The sequence below is a fragment of the Streptopelia decaocto genome, assembly GCF_964273445.1.
Source record: "Streptopelia decaocto genome assembly, chromosome: 14".
Lineage (NCBI taxonomy): Eukaryota > Metazoa > Chordata > Aves > Columbiformes > Columbidae > Streptopelia > Streptopelia decaocto.
This window is the reverse complement of record NC_138669.1, coordinates 14,577,015-14,604,422: the sequence shown is the minus strand read 5'-3', so window position 1 is coordinate 14,604,422 and position 27,408 is coordinate 14,577,015. Positions and strand designations below refer to the sequence as shown.

The following is a 27,408-nucleotide window of genomic DNA, read 5'->3' as shown; positions in this document are numbered from 1 at the left end:
GCGGGCGGCGACGGTGGTGCCGGTGATGCCGGTGATACCGGGGATGCCGGTGGTGCCGGTGATGCCGGTGGTGCCGGTGATGCCGGTGGTGCCGGTGATAGCGGTGGTGCTCGTGGTGCCGGTGTTACCGGTGATGACGGTGATGCCGGTGGTGCCGGTGATTCCGGTGGTGCTCGTGGTGCCGCTGGTGCCGGTGGTGCTGGTGTTACCGGTGATACCGGTGGTGCTGGTGATGCCGCTGGTGCCGGTGATAGCGGTGGTGCTGGTGATGCCGGTGGTGCCGGTGATTCCGGTGGTGCTGGTGGTGCCGCTGGTGCCGGTGGTGCTGGTGTTACCGGTGATGCCGGTGGTGCCGGTGATTCCGGTGGTGCTGGTGTTACCGGTGATGCCGGTGGTGCCGGTGATACCGGTGGTGCTGGTGTTACCGGTGTTACCGCTGATGCCGGTGCCGCCGGGGCGCAGAGGCCGCGCGGGGCTCCGGCGGCAGGAGGGGGTGGAGCCCGGTGGAGCCCCGCCCTCCCCAGGCTCAGGCTCCGCCCCCCGCCCCAGCCCCGCCCCCGGGCCCCGCGCGCTGCTCCCTCTCCCCCCCTCAGCTTGGGCCCTCTCCCCCGCCGTAGAGGGAGCGGCGCTTGTCTTTGTCACGTGTAACGCGCGACGCCTCTGCGATTGGCGGAGCGGGGGCGCGGGCGGGTGACGCTACGCGGCGGCCGCTTCCGGGCCGGAGCGGGAGAGCGCGAGGATGAGCGGCGCGCGGCGCAGGGAGGAGCCGCCGCACGCGCAGCAGCACGCGGTGGCCAACGGCGGCGCGCGCGGGTCGGTGTGGGGCAAGGCCCTGCGGAGCGACGCGGCCTGGCACGACAAGGTGCGACCGGGACGGGACGGGGGGTCAGCCTGGCGGTACCGGGGCCTCACCCGCCTGTCCCGGGCTGCGGGCGGCGTGGCGGGACACGCGGCCGGAGCCGCGGTGGGAGCGGAGCGGGGCAGACCGGCCGCACGGACACGGCAGCGCCCGGCACGGCGGCCGCCCGGGACAGTGCGCGCTGAGCCTCCTCCCGGTGCCGCCGGCGGCCGCTCGGGGTTTAACCCCTTGTGCAGGGTTTGGTGTGTCCAGCTGTGGCCCCTCAGTTCCAGCAGGACAGGGAACTGCTGGAGAGAGTCCAGCGCAGCCACCAAGATGCTGAAGGGAGTGGAGCATCTCCCGTGTGAGGAAAGGCTGAGGGAGCTGGGGCTCTGGAGCTGGACAAGAGGACACTGAGGGGGGACTCATTCATGGGGATCAATATGGAAAGGGGGAGTGTCAGGAGGATGGAGCCAGGCTCTTCTGGGTGACAACCAGTGACAGGACAAGGGGCAATGGGTGCAAACTGGAACACAGGAGGTTCCACTGAAATCTGAGAAGAAACTTGTTCCCGGTGAGGGTGGCAGAGCCTGGCCCAGGCTGCCCAGGGGGGTTGTGGAGTCTCCTTCTGTGCAGACATTCCAACCCGCCTGGACACCTTCCTGTGTAACCTCATCTGGGTGTTCCTGCTCCATGGGGGGATTGCACTGGATGAGCTTTCCAGGGCCCTTCAACCCCTGACACTCTGGGGTTCTGTGCAGGACCGGTGGGTGGGCGGCCTGTGCTCATCACCCCCGCCCTGCCCACCCGGAGCCGCTGTCTCTGCTGCTGTCTCTGCGGGTGCCGCTCGGCTGTACCCGGGTTCCGCAGCGCTGCGTGGGGCCGGGCAGGCTCAGCTCCAGCCTGGATCCGGCAGAGCCGTCGCCCCCAGGTGTCCTTCCCTGTGCACAGAACCTGCCCTCCCAGCCCTTCCTGAAGACAGATGTGGCACATCTGTGCTGGAGCCTCCAGCAGACCCAGTTCTCTACTACTTGGGCATGGAGCCACAGTAAACACAAGCCATGTTTATATTAAGAAACCCCATTTGACTTTTGGGTTAAGCACTTACAAGATTAAATAAAAAACTACTTTGTGTAATGAAAATAAAAGTAGAAATATAACCTACCTTAAGTTGGGGAAAAAATATATTTGCAAATCCAGCTGGCCTGTCAGGCACGAAGGGAAAGGGCAGCGGCAAGAACGGGCTTGTGCGCGTCTCTGCTGCGGTGCCGCGGCGCGGGTCCTGCGGAGGAGCAGCACGGCGCCGTTGTTTAGCTGTTTGCGGTCTGCTTTGCCGTGCCCAACCTCGCCATTTCCAGTGAACTAAGAGATTTGGCTTCCACAAAATTTCATGTGTGCTCAGCTTGCACATTTTGTTCGTGTTTGCCAACAAGCCTTCCAAGTGTGGGTGAAAACATGTCAGCCACAGGCTTCCCAGTGGTTTTAGAGCTAGTGAGGCTGCTTTTGTGTGTGCTGTAATGCCTGGGTCAGTGGCTCTTCCTGCTGCCCCCAGCACACAGGCACGGAGTGCTTGGTCCTGCCGTGTCCCCGCCGGGCACACGGTGTGTGGTGCAGCGCGACGTCTCCTCCCCAGTGTCGAGGGTTTAGATTGCGGGGTGACAATCAAACCCTGGCAGATGTATTGTTAACCTCCTCCCCCCCCCACTTCCCCCTTTTGCCCCTCCCTCTCCCCCCTTCCCACTCAGCACAGGCGATCGGGGGGGAAAGAAGGACAGAGAGAAGAGAGTTGGAAACATTAAAAATGTTTTACTAATGCTACTAATAAGAATAGAGAAAATAATACAAAATATACAAAACCAATCTTGAAAGTCCCAGCAACTGCAGAGCTGGCACCCAAAGTCCTGGACTGGACTCTGCAGCCAACCGGAGCTGGATTCAGTCTCTCACTAGGGCTCAGTTCACAGGGATGACTCGCAAGGTCCTCTCCTAATGTCGCCATAAGGAAAAAGGGACAAGATCCTCGTGATCTCCCACTTTTATATGAAGTATTCACGTGAATGGGATGTTATACACAGTTGGTCAGTTTCTTGGTCACTTGTTTCTTGTCGCCCCTCTCGGGAGATGTCCATCCGTGCTTATCAATAAGTTTGCATTCCATTGCTCTGTTCACCAAAACGTGTGTCTGATTCTCCAGGAAAATGCAGCTGATATGAAGCTTGAGCTGACAGACAAATTCACTAAAAGAGAAACTTGTTTTTAACAAAACCAGGACACCCAGTTTGCTGGCTTTGGAGAAGGTGCGGACTCCGTCCTGCTTTTCTCTGGGGGACAGACATGAATCTGTGTCACTGTTTTCTCATCAGTTGCTGTTGCTCGCAGAACTGGTGGAGCTCTCCTGTACTCAGCCTCACCCCCCCTGACAAACTGGGCAGGAATTTCGGAGTTAGTGAGAGGAGCAATGACAATGCAACAGGATGTGAACTGAAGGCTAAAATGACTGAGAGACCTCATCTGACATGGATTCTGGTCTTCCACGTGGAGCCAAACAACTTTGCCCATCCTACAGTTAAAATCACAAAGGCCGTTGGTGTTTGGGGTGTGCTGGGGCAATCCTGTCCTTGGGGAGGGCGGAAAAACAGATGTGAGCGGAAGGGAATTTTATTTAAAGCGTGAGTCAGCGTTGTCCAGCTGCAGGACTGACAGCTGTGTCGGCCCTATGGACACACAGGAGCGCCCGCCTCACGCTGCTCCGAAGGAATGCAGATGTGCCTGCAGGACATGGGAGATACGGTGTGTGGTTTGGAGTTGGCTGAGTGCTGGGTGGGAGAGGACCTGGGGCACTGCGTGTGGCATAAACAGTTCTGTAAACTTTTATCCCAGTGAATTTTTGTAGACTTGAATCTTTAGTAAACAAGGGGACTAGATACTTGTTGGCCTCTGCAGTTGTCCCATTGGAGGACAAAGCCATGTATTGAATTTGGGGGCAGAGAAGCCCAGGGTGTGTGATGCCATAAGCTGCTTCCATCTGCTCTGAATACAATATCTTATGCTCTGAATGGAAAACTAAGTGTGCGGTGTGCTAATTTTTCAACTGTTAATTGTATGATGCTTTAAAAAAAAAGAAACATAGTAAATGCCAAAATCTTTCTTGTGCTTTATCTCCTCAGGACGAGTTTTTAGATGTGATCTACTGGTTCCGGCAGATCATTGCAGTTATTTTGGGAATCATCTGGGGAGTAGTTCCACTGAAGGGATTCGTGGGAATAGCAGTGTAAGGTTTATTTCCTTTTCTGTCTTATGTACTTTCCCACATTTGGACTTCGCTTGGTGTCTGTCTTAAAGTTGTGCTGTGGACAGCGGGCTGCCCAGACGCAGTCCCTGCTGTGCGTCTTAAAGCCAGCGTCGCATTCCAGACTGTTATTTGTCATGAAATTCATACAAATCATAACATATCTTCATCAACCTCTTTCTCGTCAGCCTTATTAATGCTTTTAAAAATTATTATTATTTTTAAAATATTTACTTTTATTAAAGGGGGCAGGGGTAGAAGAAGGGAACAAAAGGTTCAATTGACTTGTGAAGTGGCCTGTTCCTGCACATGTGAGTAGGGGCTCTGAGTATGGTGCCTAGTGTGGCAACCAAAGAAGTGAGAGACCCATAGAAGGGAAGGGTCGTAGTCCTTGTCTTTGAGTCAGGAGCCCTCCTCAGAGAGGAGGTTCTGTTGGTGGACAAGAGAGGCAGCATCTCTTTGGAAAAGAAAGGGTTTCTTCAGAACACCGCTGACCGCAGGCTGGACGGCTGTGCCGGCAGCGCTCCCGCTGCGGGAAGGCAGGGCCTGGAAGGGCACGGACGCGTTGGATCCTCACCAGGACAGGAGATTCAGGTCACCTCTCCGCAGGTGTCCAAAGGCTGCAGTGGGCACTCGGAGTTCTAAAACAAAAATTTATTTGGCCCTGGCATGTTCCCGGAAGCCTCTGGAGGTTCAGCAGAGATGGAAAACACAGCCCTGCTCCTGGAACACCAGGTTGGGAAGGAGCTGCATCTGTTCTGGGGAGTCACCGTTTGCCAGTGTCTCTGCCTCATCAAGGTCTCTTAGTCAAGCTCACAACCTCACAGCTTTTCTTAGGGAAAATTAACTTGTCATCTTGTCCCTCCTCCTGAATGTCCTGCCTGTGGCAAGGAAGTGGAGGGAGCAGCAGCAAGTCTCTGTAAGAGAGAAATAAAAAAAATGTTTGAAATCTAGGGAAAAAGGGCTTAAAGCAGCGATGCTCCAACAGAAACACCAAGCTACAAGCAAACAGTTAAATCTCAAGTTTTTCCAGTAACAGATGCGGAGTAGCTGACAAGAATTATGCTTGCTTAGTCATCCGTTAATTCACAAGGCCCCTTCAGGTACCTAAGCCAACTCCTGTGCTAAACGTTACTAAGAAATTAAATCGATGTGGTGTACAGAGGAAGAACTAAAAGCGTCTGGAACGGTGTGCGCGGCTGCTCTGTGGTTTGCAGCCGTACAGCTGCTCACGTTTGCTGCCCGTCACCGAGCTGCGTGTGTTCCCGGATCGCCCTTCCCGCACAGCCGTCTATCCAGGAGACGTACCCACTGCTCCCCAGCTGCGCCAGCCCCAGCTGCGCTGGGTAAAGCCAGAAGTGTTTGAGGACAGCCGGGAGGTCGCGTTTTTTCTCTCCGTTGAAGCATAACTGTTGGCACGGACCAGAGAGCGCTGAGAGTTGTCTCAGGTCGAACCCTCGCGCTGTGGCTCTGACGGCACTATCGAGCCTTCTCTGGCCCTTGTCCCTAAGTCGCTACATTCGGTCATGGGACGCTAACAGGGATGTGGTGCTGAGCACAGAGTCTAACAGTCTTCCCTCTTAGCAGCCTCAAAATCAAGCAGCACGCACAAGGCAATTGGATTCTGTGTGGAAGCAGGACTGCTGCTGATCTGCGGACAGGAAAACCTGCAGGGTTTGCTGATTTGCTGATACTTCCAGCTGTTGACAACTGTCTATTGAGCCTTACGAGGAGCAGGTGGTGCCTTGTGAGGTGAACTCCATCCGAACCCAGCACGCTATGGCAGGCTGTCGTGGTTTAATCCCAGCTGGCAATGTAACCACAACGGCTGCTCACTCACTCCCCCCCACCCCAAACAGGGGAGAGAATTGAAAGGGAAGGGAGAAACTTGTGGATTGAGATAAAAACAGTTTAATAAAATAAAACAAACATACTACTTCTACTGCTATGTACATACTTCTTCTATACTTCTATACATACTACTTCTACTACTATATACATACATCATACTTCTACTGCTAAACTGGCAATAGAATATAGAAGGTACTCAATGCAATTCCTCACAAACTCTGTGCCAAGCAGCCGATCCCGGGAAGAGAGGGAACACCCTGCTCCTGTACAGCCGATCCCAGGGGAGAGAGAAAGGCAGAAAGGCCCAGAGGCCACTGCAAAACGGTGGAATGGCAAAAAGCCAAACGCAGCGACTCCCGAACACAACTCACCTGAAACACAGCAGAACTGGAATGGGTCTCCCCGGCTGGAAAACCCAGCTCTCATTAAATCTGAAGGCTGACGCTAATGGTGTGGAATATTCTCGTTGCTCAGTCTGGGTGTCAGTCGAGGTCTGTCCCACCCATGTCCCCCTTCCCAGCTGCCTCACACCTGTGGGCAGAGCTCAGTGTCCTTGGCTCCCAGACAACAACTAAGATAACAGTGAGCTCTGACATTGTTCCAGCTCAAAACCGCTGCACAGGTACTTGGAGAAAAGTATTAATTGTGGCGCAGGGTGTTATCTTCTTGTTCTCAAACTAAATCCAAACCACGACTGTGCTAGCTAAGAGAAAGAAAGTGTTTCTAACCGCATGAAGAAAACTAACTCACGTTTAGCCAAATGAGCGCACAAGCTGCCCTGGAGCTGCTCTTCAAGCAGCGCCTGAGCGGCCCCGAGTGCTGCGGGAGCAGGTTCCCCTTTGCTCCCCTCTGCTGCGGACGGAAGGTGTTTCACTGCTACGTTGCAGTGTGGTGTGTTGGGTACCCGCACCCTGGGTCACTGACATGACGGTTCCTCATCTCTTTCTTCCAGATTCTGCCTGATCAATGCTGGTGTTCTGTACCTCTACTTCAGTAGCTTCCAGCAGATAGATGAGGAGGAGTATGGCGGGACGTGGGAGCTAACGAAGGAAGGATTCATGACATCTTTTGCACTGTTTCTGGTAATGCCTCTTGCTTTCTTTAAGCTGATTAGTGAATTGTGTTTGTGAGGGAAAAGACCTGGAGGAAAAGCAGGTGAGGTCGTGCACTGATAGAAGAGAGATGTGTTAACACCGTCTAATAATTGAAGTTGATTTGGCAAGAAAATCGCCAGATCTGATGGCTGCTGGCTCTGAAATACAGTATTAATGCCTGGGATTTGTCTGTAAGAGGGGATGTAGGAACAGGCAGCTACTCTTCTGCATCTGCCACTTTGATGTCTTCCCATCCTCTGTCCCAGGTATCCTGGTGGAGTTTCATCTAGAGCTTGTTACACCCAAACTGGCGCTTTGGGGGTCTTTGTTTTTTCCCTTATTCCCCTCTCCCAAGTCCCTGAATACACCCAGCACGTGATTTGGTGGTGTTTCTGTACCATTAGAGGGACTGTGGTGGGATTTTAATGTGGAGAGACTAGTCACCCCAGAAGGAGAGCAAGCTGAATGCCGCATGGTGGCACACGGTGATCCCAACATCTCTCCGAGACCATCTCAAAGCTGGAATTCAGTCCCCTGTTGAGAGCAAAGCATGGGGCTTCTTTTCTGTGTCTGAGCCATCTTCCAAAGGCTTCAAAATAACCTTTGCTTCCTTTCCACAGGTTGTTTGGATAATCTTCTATACTGCCATCCACTATGATTGACACGGTCTGCAGCTTCTGCCTGTTTAATCAGTCATCAGTAAATTGAGGAGGTTTTAATGAATCATAGTCTTTAGTGGACTGGTGGGAAGGTCGGGGAAGTCCAATCAGCTCCCTTCCGTACCAGTGGTCTGATTAACCGGGAAGAGCCCCAACTTTTCTGCTGGAGAAGCCCATCTCCGTTTTATATACCGTTAATTGTTGGAACTATTAAAAAAGCCATTGGAATTTTTGGCAGTGGTTCAAGACTGTTCAAATTTTGAACTTTCTGTGACTCTAGCCAGTAATTCTATCAAACTCCTGTGTGCTGAAGGTTGAATCTGTTAATTTAATGTATGTGTGCCCTTCTGTCTGAAATCTGTCATTAAATCCTGACTCGTCTTCCATTGTTGTCCTTCAGACAAACAGTTTTTACCAAGCAGTTGTAGGGTACGTGGGCGGCCGGCGCTGCGCCCGCTGGGATACGCGTTGAGTGGCTGTCCTTAGCATGTTTTTGTAGTAATCAGATCCGATTTGATTGAACAGACTGTGTTGGTACCATTTCTAATATTATTTGTTTTATTTGCAAATCAGTTGTTGACCAGAATTTTTAACTTGTCTTTGTTGAAGTGAGATTTTTAAGCAACTTTACTAGAAAGAATTGTGATTCTTTCGGGTAATGAAGGTTTAACTTGGGGTGTGTTCAAGAGGCTCCGCAGCGTTCTGCTAGCCTGGCCAAGTTACCAGCACGTACCTCAGAGCTCAGTAGTCCTGAAGGACAGTCATTCTGGAGATACAGCCTTTTAAATGTTAAGCATTTAATTTCTTTTTTTTATTTTAAAGCTATTGAATTCAACTGCTCCTCGTTAATAACTGCAGGAGATTAAGACACAACTGAGGCAGCTATTATCTTAAACACAGATTTACTAACTTGCAAATCAGGCAATGTATTGTACATTTCCTCTGGTTTGTGAGGTGCTTTTTATGAGTTGATCGCTTCATAGCTCAGTTCCTCCTTAGTCGTGCCCTTTTTGTGCATCAATGGGGGAGCCTCTGCATTAAGGTATTTTTAAGGACATGTATTTCAGAAATAGCTCTTGGGAAACACGCACAGTCCTTGTTCTTGTCAGAGGACCTTGTCGTCCTGTTGCCATGTGGTCCTTGCTTTTCTAAACAACAGCTCAGGCACCCAAGAAGTCCTGACCTAAAGCTGCCTTATAGTGAGGAGTTGATAGGTTTAGCACGCTCTTGCTGAACGTCTGCATTGCATCCTCGCTGGTGGAGTTCACTATCCTGTTCTCACGTGTGAGTCCGCGAAGCCGGAGATCTGTGTCTCTAAGCGCTGTGCTGGGCGTCCAGAATCGCCCACCGGTGCAGGTCTCCATTCTCACCAGGGAAAATGCTGCCTGCTCTTGGTGGAATAAACACCGTGGGCTGCCAAGGGAAGAGTGCAATAGCAGACAACTGCTGCTTGTGACCTGCCAATTTAAGTAAGTGATCTCAAGCAAAAACTTACATAATTGCTCCTCCCCATCCCCAAACTTGCTCAGCTTTTTAGTCTGATCCTCTGCTTTCAGCTGAAAGCATTAATTTCCCCGCAAGAATTGCATAGCCTGCTAGTTCTAGGTCACCCTTTCCTACTGGCATCTGTTGCATCTTAGCTGTTCACAGCCATCAGTAAAATCATTGTATACATGAAATGCTCTAATAAATGTCGCCTGGATAATCCACTGTGCAGCTTCTGTGTCCGCTGGTCTTTGAAGTTTTATAAAATGGTGGAAGTGTGGGATTCCTTTAAGAGTTTGATTTTTGGTAAATATCTAAGCCAGCAGCTCTTTGGGGTTCTCGGGTCTCCCGTGCAGCAGGCCTGCACTGTGAGAAGGGGCAGTAGTACTGCTTAGATCCATGCTTTAATGGGTGATTAAGCAGGTTAAGCCAAGTGTTGCCTCTACATAAGCTGTTCTGCTGCTTCAGCAGCTGTCCCTGCCCCGTGACGCGCAGTCCTGACAGAGCCGCTGCTGCGCTGGAGTCCCCGCGCCTGGCGCAGAGCAGGACCTGCAGCACGGCTGCAAAACCTGCAGGTGAGAGGGTGCGGAGCCGGGGACTCGCTTACCTGCCCCGTGGCTTTATTCCTTGCTTGCCTGCAGTCCCGCCACCTGAGTTTCTTGGTCTTTGCAGTTCTCTACAGTTCTAGTGTCTGGAAGCTGAGGAGGATCCTCTCTTGAGGGTCATGACTATGTGGAAGAGACACTCGTCTCTGGATCTCGTCCTGGTAAGGAAGTTGGTGATCGCAGTCACTCAGCTGCAAGCGTTTAATATCTTATGGTTTCTGTTTTAAGGGGTGCCTCAATGGCTAGCAGCGGGTATCCCCATTGCTGATCACCAAGAGAACTAAAGCTATGGTGTCTGCCCCCAAAGAAATGAGATTAGGTTTAAGAAGCTCAAGGAAATGTGGCAGCCTATAGAAGGGAGCTGAGCATCTTACAATGATGAGCACTGTAAAAACAAGGGGGTTTTTTTGCAGAGACTTGGGAGATTGACACAGGGATGGTCTGGCAGAGAGCATGAGGTGGAGCGCTGGGAAGAGAGAAGAGCAGCAGCTGACAGGAGCAGGGACTGCGGTGAGGGGAACGGCTCGGCAGCACCTCCGTCCTCAGCAGGTTTGGTATGGGCACAGTGCGCATACTTGCTCTGCACTCTCCTCTCCTTGAGGGATGAGGGGGCTAAACCAACGGCTGATGGGATCTGTGCTCCCATGGAGCAGCAGCTCACGGAGGAAAAGGCCTTTCCTGCACAGGAGAGCTGAGCTGTGGGAGCCACAGCGGTTGGGACACAGTTCCAGCAGGAGGCTGTGTCCTTATGGGGCCTGCGTGGTGGTGCAGAGCAAGGCTGCACTGCTGCGGCCCACCGCTGCCTGCACCGGGAGGAACATCGCTGAGGCTTTCAGCAAACAGCAGACTGTCCCTGGCAGGACGCAGAGAGAGAGATTTCCTGGCCTAACCTCCTCATGAGGAGAGAAGCAAGTGCATTCTGGTGTGGAACCGGCAGAGAAATTCCTTGTGGCCTTTCTTGGGCTTCAAGCATAACAGAATCATTTAGGTTGGAAAAGACCTCTTAAGATCATCAAGTCCAACCGTTAGCCCTGCCAAGTCCACCACTAAACCATGTCTCTAAGCACCATATCTACACATCTTAAACCCCTCCAGGGCTGGTGACTCCAGCACTGCCCTGGGCAGCCTGTTCCAATGCCCCACAGCCCTTTGGGGAAGAAATTGTTTCCAGATCCAAACTCAACCTCCCCTGGGCAACTTGAGGCCGTTTCCTCTGCTCCTGGCGCTTGTTCCTGGGGAGCAGAGCCCGACCCCCCTGGCTCCAAGCTCCTTTCAGGCAGTTCAGAGATCAGAAGGTCTCCCCTCAGCTCCTGTTCTCCAGCTGAACCCCCCAGGTCCCTCAGCCGCTCCCATCACACTTGTGCTCCAGCCCCTCACCAGCTCCGTTCGCTTCTCTCAACTCCCTCCAGCACCTCAATGTCCTTCTTATGGTGAAGGGCCCAAAACTGACCCCAGGATTCAAGGTTTGGCCTCCCCAGTGCCCAGGACAGTGGTACAATCACTTCTCTGGTCCTGCTGGCCACACTATTCCTGATACAAGCCAGGATGCTGGTGGCCTTTTTGGCCACCTGGGCACACGCTGGCTCATGTTCAGCCGCTGTCACCAACACCCCCAGGTCCTTTTCCAGCTGCTCCTCCCCAGCCTGCAGCGTTCATGGGGTTGTTGTGACCCAAGTGCAGGACCCGGCACTTGCCCTTGTTGAACCTCAGACGATTGCCCGCAGCCCATTGATCCAGCTGGTTCAGGTCCCTCTGCAGAGCCTTCCCACCCTCCAGCACATCAACACTGCACCCAACTGGGTGTCATCTGCAAACTTACTGAGGGTGCCCTTGATCCCCTCCTCCAGATCATTGATAAAGAGATTAAACAGAACTGGCCCCAGTACTGAGCCCTGGGGACACCACTCGTGACCGGCCACCAACTGGATCTGGCTCCGTTCACACAACTCCTTGGTTGGCCCTCCAGCCAGTTCTTTATCCATCGCAGACACACCATCCAGACCACGAGCTGCAGCTTCTCCAGGAGATGCTGTGGGATACGGTGTCAAAGGCTTTACTGAAGTCTAAGTACACAACACCCACAGCCTTTCCCGCATCCACTGAGCAGGTCACCTTGTCATATCTGCTAAAAATTACTGCAAGTTATTTTTGTTAAAGGGAAAAATGGTGTGGGTGCAAAGATGTGCTAACGGGTGTTGAGAGGTGGGTGCACATCTTGTGCCTTGCAACAGCGCCTGCCCGCCGCGGGGCAGCTCTGCCGCAGCCTCGGCTGAGCATGCAGCGCGATGTCAATGTGCTGCCTGTGGGTTCGGCCGAGCAAGGGAACACGGATGTCACATATTTTTAACAGTGCTCAGGATGTCTTTAAAGCAAGCGGTGACTGTTGGGGATGGGAGCACGGCCTGTCCCCCCTGCGGAGGTGTCAGCTCTGCATTTTTCCAGCTTGATTTCCAGTCTTGCAAAGGTTGCGCTCATAGTCGCTGGGACTCAGGTGCCCACAGGTGACAGAGCTGATCAGGTTTGGTTTGTCAGAAACACGAGAGTAGTAGAGGCTGGGTTGGTCTGGAGCAAGCAGGGTCTTGAAAACCCAAGAAGTGGGACGTAGAGCTCTGTCTTCAAGCACTGTCAAGTCTCATGAACAACTGGGCAACTGGGGACAGCATTTGCTGTGGCCTTGGAGGAGCTGCTTTGGTGGGGAAGGGACCACCTCCAACTGCTGGGGGTGTGAAGGCTGGAGAGATGTCTGAAGATGGGGCAGGCTGAGACTGGCTTGTAAAAGCCCAACTACCCTCCCACAAATATTTAGTTACTACCTGGCAGTGTCCATTATGCCCTCAGGCTCCTGGAGAGCACCAGTGAAGTCTTGGTGCTGCCACGGCTACGGAAGGTTTACACCTCCCTGCGTCAGTGAGCACTGAGCTGGTGGAGCTGCTCACGCAGGGAAGAGCAGGAGGCACTGGCTGCCTCGCTGGAGGACGAGGAAACAGGACTCGCACCTCCCGGGTGGCTTCCCCACAGCCACACAGCCCAGCACTCAACACGCTCTGTCTGCCAGAACAACAGATGGGCAGGATACATCAGAGCAGAGGGTGGATTTTTCAGATCTGGCAGCCAAACAGCCAAGCACATGGGCCAACCTGAAAGAGAGAGGCCAGTGTCCTTGTGGGGGAAAGTGATTTGTACAAACCTGAAGCGTTTTGTTCAGCCTAGAATGAAACAACCTTTCCCAGATTCCAGTTATTTTACTGGTGTTTTTTAGGTCAATCTCTGAAAGAAGCGTAGGGGTAAAAAATGAAACGTTTCAGCCGGTTTGATTTCAGAAATGTCCACGCAAACCAGGCCTCCCCGCTGTACACATTTCAATCAAAACTCTGCCCAATGGGAGCTGTTGTTAACCACAGCGCCGGGTGCCCCAGGCGGGGCTGGCTCTGTGGCCGCAGCGGGGGCTCTGCCCTGGCTGTGCCAGCCCGGCTGCCGGGCAGCCGCAGCCCCTCCGGACAGCGGTGCCGGTGCTGGAGCCGGGGCTGAGCCCGGCCAGGCTCACCCGCCCACACCAGCCAAACCCTGCGGTGCTGCAGGTGATCTCCAGCTCTCATCTCCAGGCGGTTACTCACAGGGTCACACTGGAAGGCCAGGCTGGCTGTGAGCAAGGACACCCCCGGCTGCTCTGCGCAGTGCCGTGGTGTCACCGTCCCCCTGGGTGCCGCTCGCCCCTCGCTCCCAAGGCAACAGGTGGAATGGCGGCGTGTGAGCCTCCTTGCTAGAGGTTGGCTTGAATAAGCAACGACACAAAGCACACGCGCGTCCCTTGGAAAACTCTCAGCCTTCTGTAGGCAGGGCTGGGAACTCTCTGACCCAGCTGCCCCGGAGGCTCGGCCCGGGAAGCCGGGACCGCTGGCCCGAGGGGCCGGGGCTGATCCCTCCGCACCGGCCAGCAGCGCTGACCCAGCGTGCGGCGCCGGGCCGAGCTCAGCCCCGCAGAGCCTCACCGGCTGCAGCCGCCCCGAGCCACGGAGCCTGGGCCTGCCGGCCCCCGGCCCTGCCGTCCGCTCCAGCGCCCGGCCCTGCTGTCCGCTCCAGCGCCCGGGCTGCGGGGCCGCGGCCGGGGCGGCTCCGCTCTGCTGCCCGCGCAGGGCCCGGCGCGGCCCCGGCAGCGCCCCGGCCCTGAGCCCCGGCCCCGGCCGCTCCCCGCACGGCCCCGCACGGGGAGGAGCCGAGCGGCCGCCCAGCCCGGCCCCTTCCGGCAGCGGCGGCGATGGCGGTGCCGGCGGCGGCGGAGGCGGGGGGCGGCCGGCAGCGGGCCCTGGCCGCCGGCTCGCCCGTGGACTACATGAGCATCACCAGCTTCCCGCGGCTGCCCGAGGAGGACGCGGGCGGCGCGGCCGAGAGCGGCCTCCGCGCCCGGAAGGAGGAGGACGCGTTCCTGGGCGAGCAGGACACGGGTGAGGGGCGGCGGCCGAGCCCGCCCGCGGCGCAGCGTGTCCCGGCCCCGCCGAGCCCCGGCCCGGGGGGCCCTTCAACCCGCAGCCCCTCAGCCTCCAGCCCGGCCCCGGCGCTGCTCGCTCTCCCCGCGGGGCCCGCCAGGCTCCTCCCCGTCCCCAGCCCCTCGTTTACCTGTCGGGGCCGTGTCGGGGCCGCGGGCGCGGGGGCAGCGGGCGGTGCGGGGGTTGGCACGGAGCTAGCGATCCCTCCCGCCACAGCGCGGGGTTAATAAAGTCAGGAGGTCCTTTGGTCCTTGAGGAAACCCTTTGCTTGTTTCTAATTGATTGCTTCCTTCTCAGTAGTTCAGAGAAACGTTTCTTCTCCCTCATGCCGTGTTTCTCCAGGAACGTTGCCCTTCATCCCCGGGGCTGCTTCATATGCCGTGAGCAGGCGTCTGCCCTGCCACCCCAAAACCCCACGTTTGGGCAGAGCCCCTGTCCTCTGCCCGTCCCGCTGCGCCCGCCGGCTGCCGTCCCCATCGGCCGTTCCTGTCCCATGCCGTCCCGCACTGCTGGGGCGAAGCTGCCGTGTGCGGCTTCGGGGGAGCAGCTCTCCCGAGAGCACGAGGCCTCTTGGCTCGCGTGCAGAGCCCGAGCGGTTTGGAGCAGTTTGGCCGCGCCGCCGCCCCGCTGGGCACGGGGTCTCGGGCTCCCCGGGTCCGCGCGGGGGCGGCTGGAGGAGCTGCTGCTCTCCTGCCATGTGGAACCTCACGCTCATCTGCCTCTGCATGTGTGTTGCAAAATCCGGCTGTTTCTCCATGCTGCGTTATCTGCCAGACCAGCAGGGAGGGAACAAGGATCTTAGGTTTCTACCACCCAGAAGATCTCATTGAAAGGAGGGAGCCCTGTTGTGCTGTCGGTGCTGGGGACAGACCCCGAAAGGACTGAATGGTCCCACGTTGCAGCACCTGCCAGAGCTTGTGAGCAGCTCCAGTCTCTGCTGTTCCCTCCGCAGCAGCTCCAGAGCTGAGGTGACCCTGGTTCCCCTCTTGGAGCCATGTCTCCTTCACAGCCCCCACAGAAACCAAGTAGTGTTTGGTGGCTCCTCTTTCAAGCATGGATGTCGGTGGTGGGACAGTCACTTGTGTGTTGGCCTCTCGAGCTGGTCCTTGCCCTCTGTGCTCCCGGCTGACCCCTTCCAGCCCCCCCCGTCCCCAGGCTGTGGCGCTGCTCTCCCCACGCTGTGCCAGGGGTCACAGAGACTGAGTGACTTGCCCAATGCCATGCGGGATGTCTGTGGTGGAGAACGAAGGGATTTCTGTGTGGTGGGCAAGGCCACCCTGGAGAGCTGTGGCCTGTCCTCTCCCCTGGTTGCTCTCTGGATGTTCATGTCCCCTCGTGCTGGGCTGGCCTGTCACCAGCGCTATGGGAGCAGAGTGATGGTGTCCTGGCGGGGCTGTGCAGAGGAGCCCGGCTCACTCCTCACTGTTTCCCCACTGGTGGGGCTGTTCCCCACTGGGGGGGTGCCAGGGGCCGTACGTGACATTGCTCCCCAATGGCATCCCCTGCCAGGGCAGTTATGGCCTCCAGCGGGGACACCCCAGCCCATCACCCCCTCCCAGGTCTCTCCCAGCTCACTCAGACCAGACGTGCCAGGGAGGGTCTCCGTGCATGCTCAGGTGCGGGCAGGGAAAGCTGAGCCTTTCCCAGTCCTGCTCTTAAATCACCGTGGCATAAATGAGATTAAATGCACCCAAAGGGGATTCCCTGGCTGCAGGGGGTTTCCTCCTGATTCACTGAAAAACTAACTCCCTGCCTGGCCCCAGGACAGCTGCACCCGGGAGGTCTTGCTAATGTCATGGCAAGGACAGGGCTGCAGCCCCCAGGGAGATGCTGCCCGCCAGAGCAGATGGAGTGGGGTGACGGGGGATGCACGATATCCTGCTCACTCCCTTGTCCCGTACCCCAAACCCAGGAAACATCCCCTGAGTGGAGGGACAAGCTTCTCATCTTGTCTTTTCCACTCGGTGCTTCTCTTCTTCCCAGCATGGATGCACAGGGCACTGCAGCACCGCTGGCTCTCAGCAGCCCCTGAAATCATTCACCCAGGAGCCCTGGCCGGTGCGTGAGCTGCGTGTCCCCTGAGGTGCCCGGCGGTGACGGGTGCGTCCCCAGGGCTGCGGCAGCAGCTCCGCGCACGGGCAGGGCACGCTCGGGCGGCGTCCGCCCCGCCGCAAAGGAGCGGGCGCGAGCAGAGACTCAAAGCATCTTTCAGAGCAAAAGAGAGACCTTTTCATCCTGCCGAGCACTGTTTGCCACCCGGCAGACGCCCAGCAAAACCCTGCCCCGCTGCATTTGTCATCTCAGAGCTGGGCATTCGGCAAGCAGCTTGATTTCACAGTGGGCCCTGTCAGCCGGAGGAGGCGAGAAATTAGAGCAGAGCTGATCCTGCCGTCAGAGCGGGCGGGCGCCCCAGGCCCTCCGGTTTGCAGGTTTGCTCCGGTTTGCAGGTTTGCTCCGGTTTGCAGGTTTGCTCCTCTCTGCCCCGCTTTGCCGGCTTCCCTAGGGGTGTTTCCTGTGCCCGGGCCACACGTTTTGCTTCACCTCTATCTTGCTCAGGTGCTCTAGCTCAAGAATAGTTCCCAATAAGGCTGCTGGATTTTTTATTTTAATATCTTAATTTCCTCTTCTTCAGTCCTGATGCATTTCAGAGACCTGTTTGCAAGTCAGTGCTGTGTTAAGAACCCATCCAAACGGAGCAGTAACTGTGGGCCTCTCACTGAAGACTGATGGATGAACTGAAATGGAGCAAAATTCAGGTTTTTTCACCCTTCTTAATCTCCAGGGAAGTCAGCTTGAGCTGACTAGAGCTAGCGGAAGGGATTGATAAAGCAGCCCAGAGCAGTGTCTGAGCCAGAAACTCTCTATCGAGCTGGAATCAATAGGGAAGATAATAACCTTGCTGGACGGGGCACGGCGTAACGTTAGCGCTGGGTAAACACTGCAATAAGAGCCCCGTGTTGCTCAATAACTAACACTTGTTTTCTCCCTGCTGCTCACAAAGACCCAGACTCCTTCCTGAAGTCTGCGCGTCTCCAGCGCCTGCCCTCGTCCTCATCGGAGATGGGCAGCCAGGACGTGTCCCCTCTCCAGGAGACCAGCAAGGACCCTTTTTCTGGCGACTGCAGCTGCCGGCAGGACGGGCTGACTGTCATCATCACCGCCTGCCTCACCTTCGCCATGGGGGTCACGGTGGCCTTGATCATGCAGATCTATTTTGGGGACCCTCAGGTAAGATGAAGCAGTGCCTTTGTGGTTGGGCTTTGGCCCCAAAAATAGGAGAAGCTCCCTAACTTTCCACTTTGCCCACAGTTTAGTGGGGTGAGTGCTGGTGAGCCCCGGCTGGTGTCAGTGAGACCCTGGGTTCTGAGTCTCTGTGATTCCGCTCCAAATTATCTTGAAAGCTTTTCCCTGTGGCTGGGGGTAGTACTCGGAGAGCTGGGCTCTCAGCGCCGTGGTCAGGGCGTGGGTGGCTGTGCCCGGCGGGTTTTGGGGTGCTGCCTGGAGGAAACAGGCACCCCCGCTGCTGTGTCTCCAGCTGTGCTTTGAGCCAGATGTGAATGCTTTCACAAAGCAGCCCTTAGTTAAGCAGTAGGAGTCTTTCATATATCTCAACTTGAAGAGAGTTCTATGGATCTGTATGCCCAGACTCACCTCTGGAAGGATCCATCCAGGACCAAGCAGGGCAATAGCTGAAAACAGAGCTAAACGTCCTGCTGATCTGTCCCTCAATGCAGTGCTAAAGTGCCGAGAAAAGGCAGCATGGCCGTGGGGTTGTACCTGCAGAACAGCTCCAGCCAGGCGCTGCAGCCTGAGAAGGGCCAAGGGGCAGCCAGTAGTTACCGTCATCTTCTCCACCTGCTGCTCGGAAGGCAGAGCTGCCTGCAAGTCCACATGGAACGGATTTGCTTTTTTAAATGTTTTGCTCTCTCGCTGGCACGCAGAACACAGCACTGGGGGCGCAGTGCCCGAGGGAGCCTGTGCAGCGCAGCCCTTCTGAGGAGGGGCCAGTCCTGCCCCAGCCTGCCCGCGCCCTTCTGTCCTCGCAATCCCAAAGCCACGCTGGCTCGTGCTGAGATGCCGCAATTTGTACCGTAGGGTTAAAATGAGCCTTTTATAACCTCCTGTGACTGCATTAGTGGTGGCACTGGCACCAGGGCAGGATGAGAACATGCCGTGGTGCTGGGCAATGCTGCATTCTTTGCAGCTGTGTTCCTGTTTGCAGTGGCCGTGTTGTGCAGCGCAGGGACAGCACGCTGTCGCCCATTGCTCTGGGGTTGCGGAGGACAGGGTGAGACATGGCCCAGCGGCGCAGCACCTCTGCTGTTGGAAGCTGGCTGAGCTGATGGCCACGGCTACATGCAGAGCGGCCACTGCTGCCTTGGGGGGCCAGGGGACATATTACTCCCACCTGCCTTTGGAGGCACCTGGAAATGCAGATCAGCCACAGCCTTGGCAGTGGCCTCAGGCTTCAGGTCCCAAGGAGCTGGGTGGCCCCAGCACCCCTCCCTGGGCACAACCGCTCTCCTCGTCCGGCAGATCTTCCACCGCGGCGCCGTGGTCACAGATGCTGCCCGCTGCACGGCCCTGGGCATAGAGGTGCTCAACAAGCAGGGCTCCTCGGTAGACGCAGCCATCGCCTCAGCCCTCTGCGCAGGAATCGTCAACCCCCACACGTCAGGGATCGGCGGGTAAGTGTTGGTCATTCTCCCCTGTGATGTTTTCTGTGGTTGTTCTTAAGCAGATGGTTTCCCCATCAGCTGAGACTTGTCTCCTGGTAGCCCGTGTCCCAGCACGTGGTACTGGGTCTCTGACATCAGGCGGTGGATGTGTCCACGTCTGCACAGGGACAGGGACCCTTCATGTGCGTCCAGTTGACAGTGAGGGACGGAGACATCCAGGGAGGGAGAAGCTGTGTCTGCCGCAGTGGCTGCCAGGAAAGCCCAAGCCTCAGGCTCAAGAGGGTTGAAAAAGTGACCACAGGCTGCCGAGCCCCTGCGCGAGTGTGCTGGGAGCTGGGAGCACCCTGGGCTCGGTCCCATCGCTTTCAGAGACTGAGAGCTGCCCTCCATGAGCGCTGCTCCGGCTGTGGCAGCGGGCTGAGGCTGGAGCCGGGTGTGGGGCAGCAGCCGCGGTAGCACCTGGTGACAGGTGGCCTCTTCACACCCTGTCCCAGGGTGGCATCCACGTGAGCGCTGCTCTCCGGGAGGTCTCGGGAGCGTTGCATAAAACGCTGTTACCTGATAGCTTCTCCAGGCTGTGCCACGGGCTGCTGTTGTAAGCAGAAACCCTGTTTTGTTGCAAAACTGCTCAGATTAGAAAGAAAATCCCAGGTAGTCCCAGCCTGAGGGTGGAACAGAGCCAGTGGTCCTCTGGCCAGGCTGGCACGGGCTGCTCCAGCCTCGCTGCAGGCTCAGCGCAGGGCTGCCTGGTTGTCCTGAGCCGCTCTCTGGGGCAGGGCAGCAGTGTTCCCCCGCACCGCTGGCCAGCCCCGGGTCACTGCTGAGCCTGGGGACCTGTGACGATGGCCCTGTCACGCTGGGGCTGGCCCTGGCCCCGGTGGCACCCGTGCTCTTTGTTCTGGCTTTACGGCAGCAGCTGCTGCAGGGGCAGCTGTGCCGGCTGTGACCCCATCTCGCTGCAGGGGGGGGGTGATGCTGGTCCACGACATCCGGAAGAACAGGAGCTGGGTGATCGACTTCGGTGAGGTGGCTCCCCTGGGCATCCCGCTGGACGGGGACCTGCAGAAGGACACCAAGGTGAGCAGCGCTGTCCCACGCCGACCCCTCCGGGGCTGCAGCTGGCTGATGTCTCCAGCTCTCCTCTACCCATAACTCTCTGGCACAGGGAAGCAACAGGAGGCCTCTCCTACCACCAGGGAGATCCTGGGCCCTGCAGACATGTGCAGTCCAGGGAAAATGCTTCTTTGGAAGCGCAAAACCACCTGGAGCCTGCAGGGCTGGGGAGTAAAGGGCCATGTCCCTCTGGCAGCAGGGAGCCAGGAGAACAAGGGCCAAAGGAGGGAGCACGGTCCCGTGTTGCTCTGCTGAGTTATCTTTCCTGACCAAACTGGATTGAGAACAGGATTGAATTTGCCTCATTCCTTTCAAAACCTTTTATTCCCTAATTTAGTGTGTTGCTCCAGACCTCTTCCCCGCTCCTATAGACCATGTGAATGTGACTTGCATCTTCTTGACTTGCAATCCCTTATTGTCCTTCCTGTTGTACAGCCAGGTCTGCTCGTGGGGGTGCCAGGCATGATCCAAGGGCTGCACCAGGCACACCAGTTACACGGGAGGTAAGAGACGAGGCGGGCGCAGGCGAGCTGTCCTTGTGCCGCACAGACTGTGCCCCGGGGCCCCCACAGGGGACCTGGAGCTCACAGGCCCTCACCATCAGACCACGTTCTCAGCCATCAGTCAAAACCATTAGCTAAGGGGTGCTTGGAGGCTTGTGTTCAAAAATATGTCCATTTTTCAGTACTTCATTTAACAAAAGCTTGGTCAGGTTTTCTGTAAAGAAAAATTTTGGCTAACAAGATGGAAAATAAATGTTCTTTTAGAAATAGGCACAGGGCATTTTCACACATGTCTGCACTTTCATTGTCTCTTTAGCTGGACCTTAAGAAGTGTGGCTGTCCTTGATGGGACAGGGAGGGAGAAATCTGAATGATTTGCTCAAGGCCAGGGCCTGGCTTGAAATTTTGCTCCGGAGATGGCCCTTCCCCTGTCCTTGTGCCGACCTTCCTCTCTTGTGCCCATCATGGAGCATTTGATGATGGTCCTGCTAAAAAGAAACAACCCACTGAAAGCTCAGTCCTCCCTTTGGCCCCGCTGGCCCACAGCCTGGTCTTTCAGAAGCCCCCTGCCCACAGAGCCGAGCCCAGCGTGGGCTCCCCAGCACCCTGCCCTGCTGCACCCCTGCACGGCACGTTTCTCCGTGTCCTTTCTCCTCTGGCAGGCTCCCGTGGTCCGAGCTGCTGGGTCTTGTGGCTGGAGTTGCCCAGGAGGGGTTTAATGTCACACATGATTTGGGTGAGTACCTGGTGGGGAGCCATTGCATGTGGCATCTGGGAATGTAGATCATTATTCATGGGAAATTAGGGCTCTTTGGACGTGGAGGTGGGTGGTGGTGGGAGCTGAGCAACGTGTGAGCCACAGACTGCAGTGGGGAGCGTGGTGGCAGCAGAGCTGGAGCCCTTTCCCAGGGCTGGTCGGGGACAGGTCAGAGCAGCCCACGCTGGGCAGTCCAGGACCAGCCGGGGAACGGCACAGGGTCCTCTGGGGTTCCTTCCTGGTCCTCAGGGATGCACGGCCCAGCCTCACAGCATCCCAGAATGTCAGGGGTTGAAGGGCCCTGGAAAGCTCATCCAGTGCAATCCCCCCATGGAGCAGGAACACCCAGATGAGGTTACACAGGAAGGTGTCCAGGCGGGTTGGAATGTCTGCACAGAAGGAGACTCCACAACCCCCTGGGCAGCCTGGGCCAGGCTCTGCCACCCTCACCGGGAACAAGTTTCTTCTCAAATTTAAGTGGAACCTCCTGTGTTCCAGTTTGCACCCATTGCCCCTTGTCCTGTCACTGGTTGTCACCGAGAAGAGCCTGGCTCCATCCTCCTGACACTCCCCCTTTCCATATTGATCCCCATGAATGAGTCCCCCCTCAGTCTCCCTCGAGTTTTGAAATAGGGCAAGAGGCAGCAGCAAGTCTCCAACACCCCCATCAGGCACACAGTGGCTCCGGGTCCCCTGCGCGTTCTTGGCTCTTCTGGATGTCCCTCTCCCTCTCGCCCGCAGCCAAAGCCATAAGTGAACTGAAGGACCTGAACTGCTCAGACAGATTTCGGGAGATCTTCCTGCCGGACGGGCAGCCCTTGCTGCCGGGCATGTTCGTCAGGCGCCTGGACCTCGCGGCCGTCCTGGAGCTGGTGGGGACAGAAGGGGTCTCAGCCTTCTACAGCGGAAACTTGACCCAGGAGATGATCTCGGAGGTGAGTTGGCCCTGTCTCTGCCCCAGACCGCATGGCACAGCTTGGGCTGGGGATGCCGCCTGCCATGTCACCTGCCCGAGGTGACAACCTGGAGATAAGCCACACCGAGTGTCAGCACAACAATGGGGACAAATGCATGGAGCCTCCTTTTTCTTCCCTGTCCCTGTCACTGCAGCGGTATAAGTGCCACACAGGTCACTTCCACAGCCTGCAGAAGTGAAACCTCCATTTCCTCTGTAACCAGGACAGACTGGTTTTTTGAAGGCTCATCTCAATTTCAGGATCTCCTCTAGGCTGTGTTGGTATTTTTTCCCCATAACTAGAGGTGCCCCACTGTTAAACACAAATTTTGGTTGTTACTGGGACTGTAAGATATAGACTCCAGCAAGATGGTTTAAAAATAAAACTGTGAGCCTTGTGAGCAGAGGATCAGGCAGGCTTGGTCCCACTTAGGGTTGCCCTAGTTTAACTCCTGCTGTTAGAGGTGCTCTGGAAAAAATAGCACCAACAAACAAAGTAATTCTTCTGGTAAAGAAACCCCAAACTTATTGCTGTCTAGCTGCAGTCAGGGTAGCTGGTGGCACTATTTTTCCCTACCAATACAGTTCAAGTGATGCACCTTCAGCATGCCGTTGGTAATCTGGAATGGGCTCTTTCAGCTGGAGCCTGAGACATTTGTGAGCTCTGTGTTTGGAAATCTCCTCCTGCGGTTCGTTTTGGCCACAGCAGAGGTGGAGAACAAGGAACAGGACAAGTCCCAAGCTTGTGCATCTCCACAGGTGAACCCTCATCACCCGCTGCCCTGGCTGGGCTGCCGCGGGGAAGCACAAACCGTGGAGGAGCAAGGCCCGGAGCTGCAACACCAAAGGCCCTGGCAAGCTCCGGGATCAAGTGCATAATTCCAGCTTTGGTTGCAGAGCAGGGCTGAGTGTTTATTGTTCCAGCAAAGGGAGGGCGTCAATGTGGTGAAATCAAGTAAATCTCCAAAACACCCCACCCTTTGTTTCCATCCTGTGGTGGGAAGGCACAGGTGCAAAACAGTTTTCTGTGGGGAATCTGGGGTGATGCCAGCGGCGTGTGGCTGACCAGGGCTTCTCTTTCGGAGCTGTCAGGCTCCTCCTGCCCCGCTCCCCTCCATGTTGGAGCGAATAAGGACTCAGCAAACAATTCGATTCAATGTGAATCACGCAAAGTCATTTATTACAGAAACAAGCCCCCTTATATATGCAACTATATTCTAATCACGCGTCCACGCTCCAAGCATGGATTCGCTAAATGAGTATTGTGGGCTGTCCGTGCGCTGGAGTCTCACTGATGATATGTCCAATGATTCACGCCACGCCAGGACCCCGCTGATTGAGGAATGCTCCTCTTTCTCACAGCAGGTTCTGTTCTCAGCTTCCCGAAGCGGCCTTGAGATTCCTTTGAGCCAGACTAATTCAGCAACAAAGTCTTCATCTACCAAAACCCCCTCCACACCTCCACTTCTCCCGGGTTTCAGGGGGGCAGCTCCTGGCATGGACCTGCGCACCTCAGCGGGGGTTCAGCGGCCTGTTCTCTGGGACCTTGGGAAGGGGACAGGGATCCCAAGCAGGGGCTCCATCTTCTTTTGCAGGTTTGGGGTGGTTTGACATGCCCCCCACAACGTGCCCTGCATTAGCTTCTCTGCTCCAGTGATTCATCTGTTTCTGCCAAAGAATTTTTATTGCCAAGTTAGCTGGCTAGCCTGGAAATCAGAGCATGCACGGGTTATTTGTTCTTACCCATTTTGGGGATGGAAATCCAGAGGGCTCGTGGCAGCAACTCACCCCAGCAGAACCTCCCACCGGGTTGTGTGGCTTCTCCTGGGTGGAAGGAAGGAGTTCCCCCGTGGGCACAGTGCACGTGTATGGGGCAGAGAGCACTGCCCGCACCACGGCCGGCCAGCGGAGCGCAGCTGCCGTCGTCCCGCCTCATCCCCATCGTGGCTCAGGCGCAGAAGAGCTGCACTGGGGGGATTACCCATCTTTACTGTATTCATGACAATTATCAAGGCCAGCAAAATGTACGTTTAACAGAGTCTTAAAAACAGACCAAGGGTACAGCAGACCCACTATCACCTAAAATAATTAAAAATAGGGTGCAAATTGAATGCTAAAGATTTCTAGGGATAGTGACCTGTTAGGTCTGTTCTGGATCCATATGTATCTTTTATCCTGGGAGCATTCAAATGCTTCCATAACCTTTAACATACTCATCCTTGCTACCCTGGGGAGAGGAGGCAGCGAGGCAGCGCCAGTCCCCGTGGTCACGGGTGGGCAGGACGTCTCCAGAGCACCCTGGGGCGGCTGAGCTTTTGGAGGTGGTGAGCGAGGCCACCAGGGCCATGGAAGCACAGGGTGCTGGGGCATCCTGAGGAACCCGGCACTCGGCTCAAGAATCTCGGTTTGTTTGAGAGCGTGATGTGTGTTGACCTGAGGAGCACGGAAAGCCTTGACCCCGCATTCTCAGGGCGCGCTGCTTTGCTCTCCTGCACAGGTCCAGAACTACGGAGGAGTCTTGGTGGAGGAAGACTTCAGCAATTACAGCGTCACAGTGGAGAATCCCATCCACACGGTCTATCGAGGTAAATGCCTGACCCATTGCCATGCAGCTCAGGTTAAAATGTGCTCCGCCTGGCAAGGGGGGTGACAGCATTTGATAGTGTTAGAATGTAAAGATGCAAAATGACCACACAATGTCTAGATAGAAGCTGTACCGTAGGCCAGCATCTATGTCTGAAGGCTGTTCCCATAGTTGACCTACAAGGAAGAAAAACTTACTTTATGCAAAAGGTTTCTAAAATGTCATTCTCTTCTAGAAAACCTTGTATTTATTCTCCTTATAGCTGTAATGTTGCAGACCCATTTTATCTCCATTCTTCCTTACTGCAGTTTAGAAACCAGCTAGCCAACCAACAAGAACTGAGTTTCAGATGTAAAAAAAGCATCCTTATTTGGGCTTCCTTCATTCATCATAAAGAAAAAGAAAGATACAACAGGAATGTTTTAGGAAATCTTTTTCAAATAATGTTGCTTTCCATTATTTCCCCCCAAATGTGGAAAGGTGTCCCTGTCCTCAAGGACACTAGCTTATGGGAAAGTGTTATAACTGGACAGTATCTGACAAAAGCAGCTTTATTCCTCTCTTTTTCCCTTCACAGGTCATCTTGTTCTCAGTCCCCCGCCTCCACATGCAGGTCCTGCGCTGATCACAGCACTGAACATCCTCGAGGGCTTTAACATCACAAGTCAAGTATCCAGGGGGAATGTCTTGCACTGGATGGCAGAGGTAAGAAGAGGTTCAATATTTGGATGAATTTCTTGTGCTGCTAGAGAATTATTTATTTATTCCTTGGTTGTGCAAAAATGTTTGTAGGTAATTCCAAGAGGAGAATGAGCAAATAGCTGAGGTGTAAATCTGAGCTGTGCTACTGCCTCAGGTAGGTGCAGGTGCTGGAGCCTCCTGCTCCGCTGAGCTCTTTCTTTCTTAGGCAGAGCTTTTTCAGAAGAAAAAAACCTGTGGCTTTTGCCCATTTCTTGTGCGCAATCGTCTCTTCAGAATGACCCACAGCAGCTGAGGGTGATCCCATCTCTTTCCTCCACCTCCTGTGCTGCAGTGGCCCTGGACACAGCAGAGCGCTGCTGGGGCACTGCGAGGGCAGGCAGCAAAGTCCTGTGTGTGGCGATGACAAGGAAAACTGACGCAAGGCTTTATATGTTAAACAAATCTTTACACGTAGCCAACCTCATGATCTCCATGGTGCAGATCATGATTTTCCAGTATTCAGGGCTGTCAGCCCTACCAAAACATTACAGCTTCCCAGGAAGTCAAGCAAGTGCTCAGGTTCCTGCTCTGTAAGCAGAGTTATGTTCTTAGATGCTTATCAGGCCCACCACTGGGTTTTAGGAGTTGGGGACTTTAAGCAAGGATTTCACCATGTCCTTGTAGCAGACAGAACAGTGGGCGCTTGGAAGTCATTGCCTCTCATAAAAAATGCAACAACTGGAGGTGTTACATGCTGACAGGCCTGTGCAGAGGCAGAGAAGGTTGACTCACCTAAGTTATTTTTGAGCTCTCTTCAGGAAGCTTTAGATGAATCTGTTTGCTCTGCATTTGCACCAGGCCAAGAGTTCTACCCATTGGTTATCATGTCCCAGCTGAGGAGCAGCAGCCTCCAGATACAGGGCCGTGACTTCCGAAGGTGTGTAACCCTGACCAGCTGGGATCACACGGCTGAACACGCAGCTGAGATTCAGCGCTGGGACAGCCATGGCCAGGGTGTGGGGTGGACATGGTCTGTGTGTCGCAGTGGAGCTCCTCCATGGCCACCGAGTACATCCTCCATACGGTGTGGTGGTCAGGAGACTGTTTCATGCAAATGCCACCTTCTCCGGTTAATCATGTTCTACACTGTACATCAGAAGATAAATTATGACACTTCTGGATAAGTTGTTGATATGTGGCACGTATCAAAAGAGATGTCACATCTAGCTACTTACCTGCAGGACAAAGTACTGCCTTGAAGCTCGAATGAAAATGGCACAACCTGCAAGCTGAAAGTCTGGTGTGTTTCTGCTGGGCACAAACTGGCTTGGCTGAGGAGCACGTTTCTCCTCGTGGCTGTCTCTGGCTGTGCACGGCTGGATAAACTGTCTTGAAATGCCATCTTCCTTCCCCGTTTTTAACGGACTGGCTTAGCCAGGATTCTGCATGTATGAGAAACCGGATCCCTCCCTCTTTTTAAACCATCATTCCCTTAAGTGTGCTGGGACTAATACTTTCTGTTCAAGCACTTTGGATGACTTAGAACTAGGAGCATGGGTAGCAGCTGGTGAGCAGAATAGCTCAGTTCTGCTCAGCTGTGGTGCTGGGCCAGTGGAGCTGCCGTCCAGGGGCAGCGGTGAGCCCAGGACCCCCTGTCCCACTGGATTCACCGTAATCTCCACTCAGGAATGGAAATAGAAAGTGAGCGGCATCCTGGTGACCCCGTCTGCCAGCTGGCAGCGCAGCCGGACCACAGAGCTCCTGCCAGGGATGTTCCGCCGTGTTCACCCGGCGCTGGAGACACTCAGCTCCCACACACACAGTTTGCCAT

The 27,408-nt window shown here is 55.3% G+C and overlaps 2 protein-coding genes across 4 annotated transcripts in view; both read left to right on the top strand.

Moving 5' to 3' along the window:
• Positions 1 to 697: 697 nt before the first annotated feature.
• On the top strand, positions 698 to 9,431 carry RAB5IF (RAB5 interacting factor). The gene is made up of 4 exons (XM_082065178.1): positions 698 to 862; positions 4,006 to 4,109; positions 6,931 to 7,060; positions 7,693 to 9,431. The coding sequence occupies exons 1-4, from the start codon at positions 740 to 742 to the stop codon at positions 7,732 to 7,734; spliced, it is 399 nt and encodes a 132-aa protein (XP_081921304.1). The 5' UTR covers positions 698 to 739; the 3' UTR covers positions 7,735 to 9,431.
• Positions 9,432 to 14,058: 4,627 nt separating this feature from the next.
• The window catches only part of GGT7 (gamma-glutamyltransferase 7), a 21,627-nt gene continuing 8,277 nt past the window's right edge, over positions 14,059 to 27,408 (top strand). For 2 of the 3 annotated variants that reach the window (XR_014185434.1, XM_082065824.1), the window contains exons 1-9: positions 14,059 to 14,263; positions 17,307 to 17,533; positions 18,842 to 18,993; positions 19,947 to 20,061; positions 20,533 to 20,600; positions 21,263 to 21,336; positions 22,099 to 22,292; positions 24,810 to 24,897; positions 25,474 to 25,601. Coding sequence is in view for 2 of the 3 variants with exons in the window: in XM_082065824.1 (XP_081921950.1) it covers positions 14,077 to 14,263; positions 17,307 to 17,533; positions 18,842 to 18,993; positions 19,947 to 20,061; positions 20,533 to 20,600; positions 21,263 to 21,336; positions 22,099 to 22,292; positions 24,810 to 24,897; positions 25,474 to 25,601 (1,233 nt within the window). In the remaining variant the exon portion in view is untranslated. Of the gene's footprint in view, positions 14,264 to 16,937; positions 17,062 to 17,306; positions 17,534 to 18,841; positions 18,994 to 19,946; positions 20,062 to 20,532; positions 20,601 to 21,262; positions 21,337 to 22,098; positions 22,293 to 24,809; positions 24,898 to 25,473; positions 25,602 to 27,408 lie in introns of all 3 variants that reach the window. The other variant, XM_082065825.1, reaches the window with a different exon arrangement.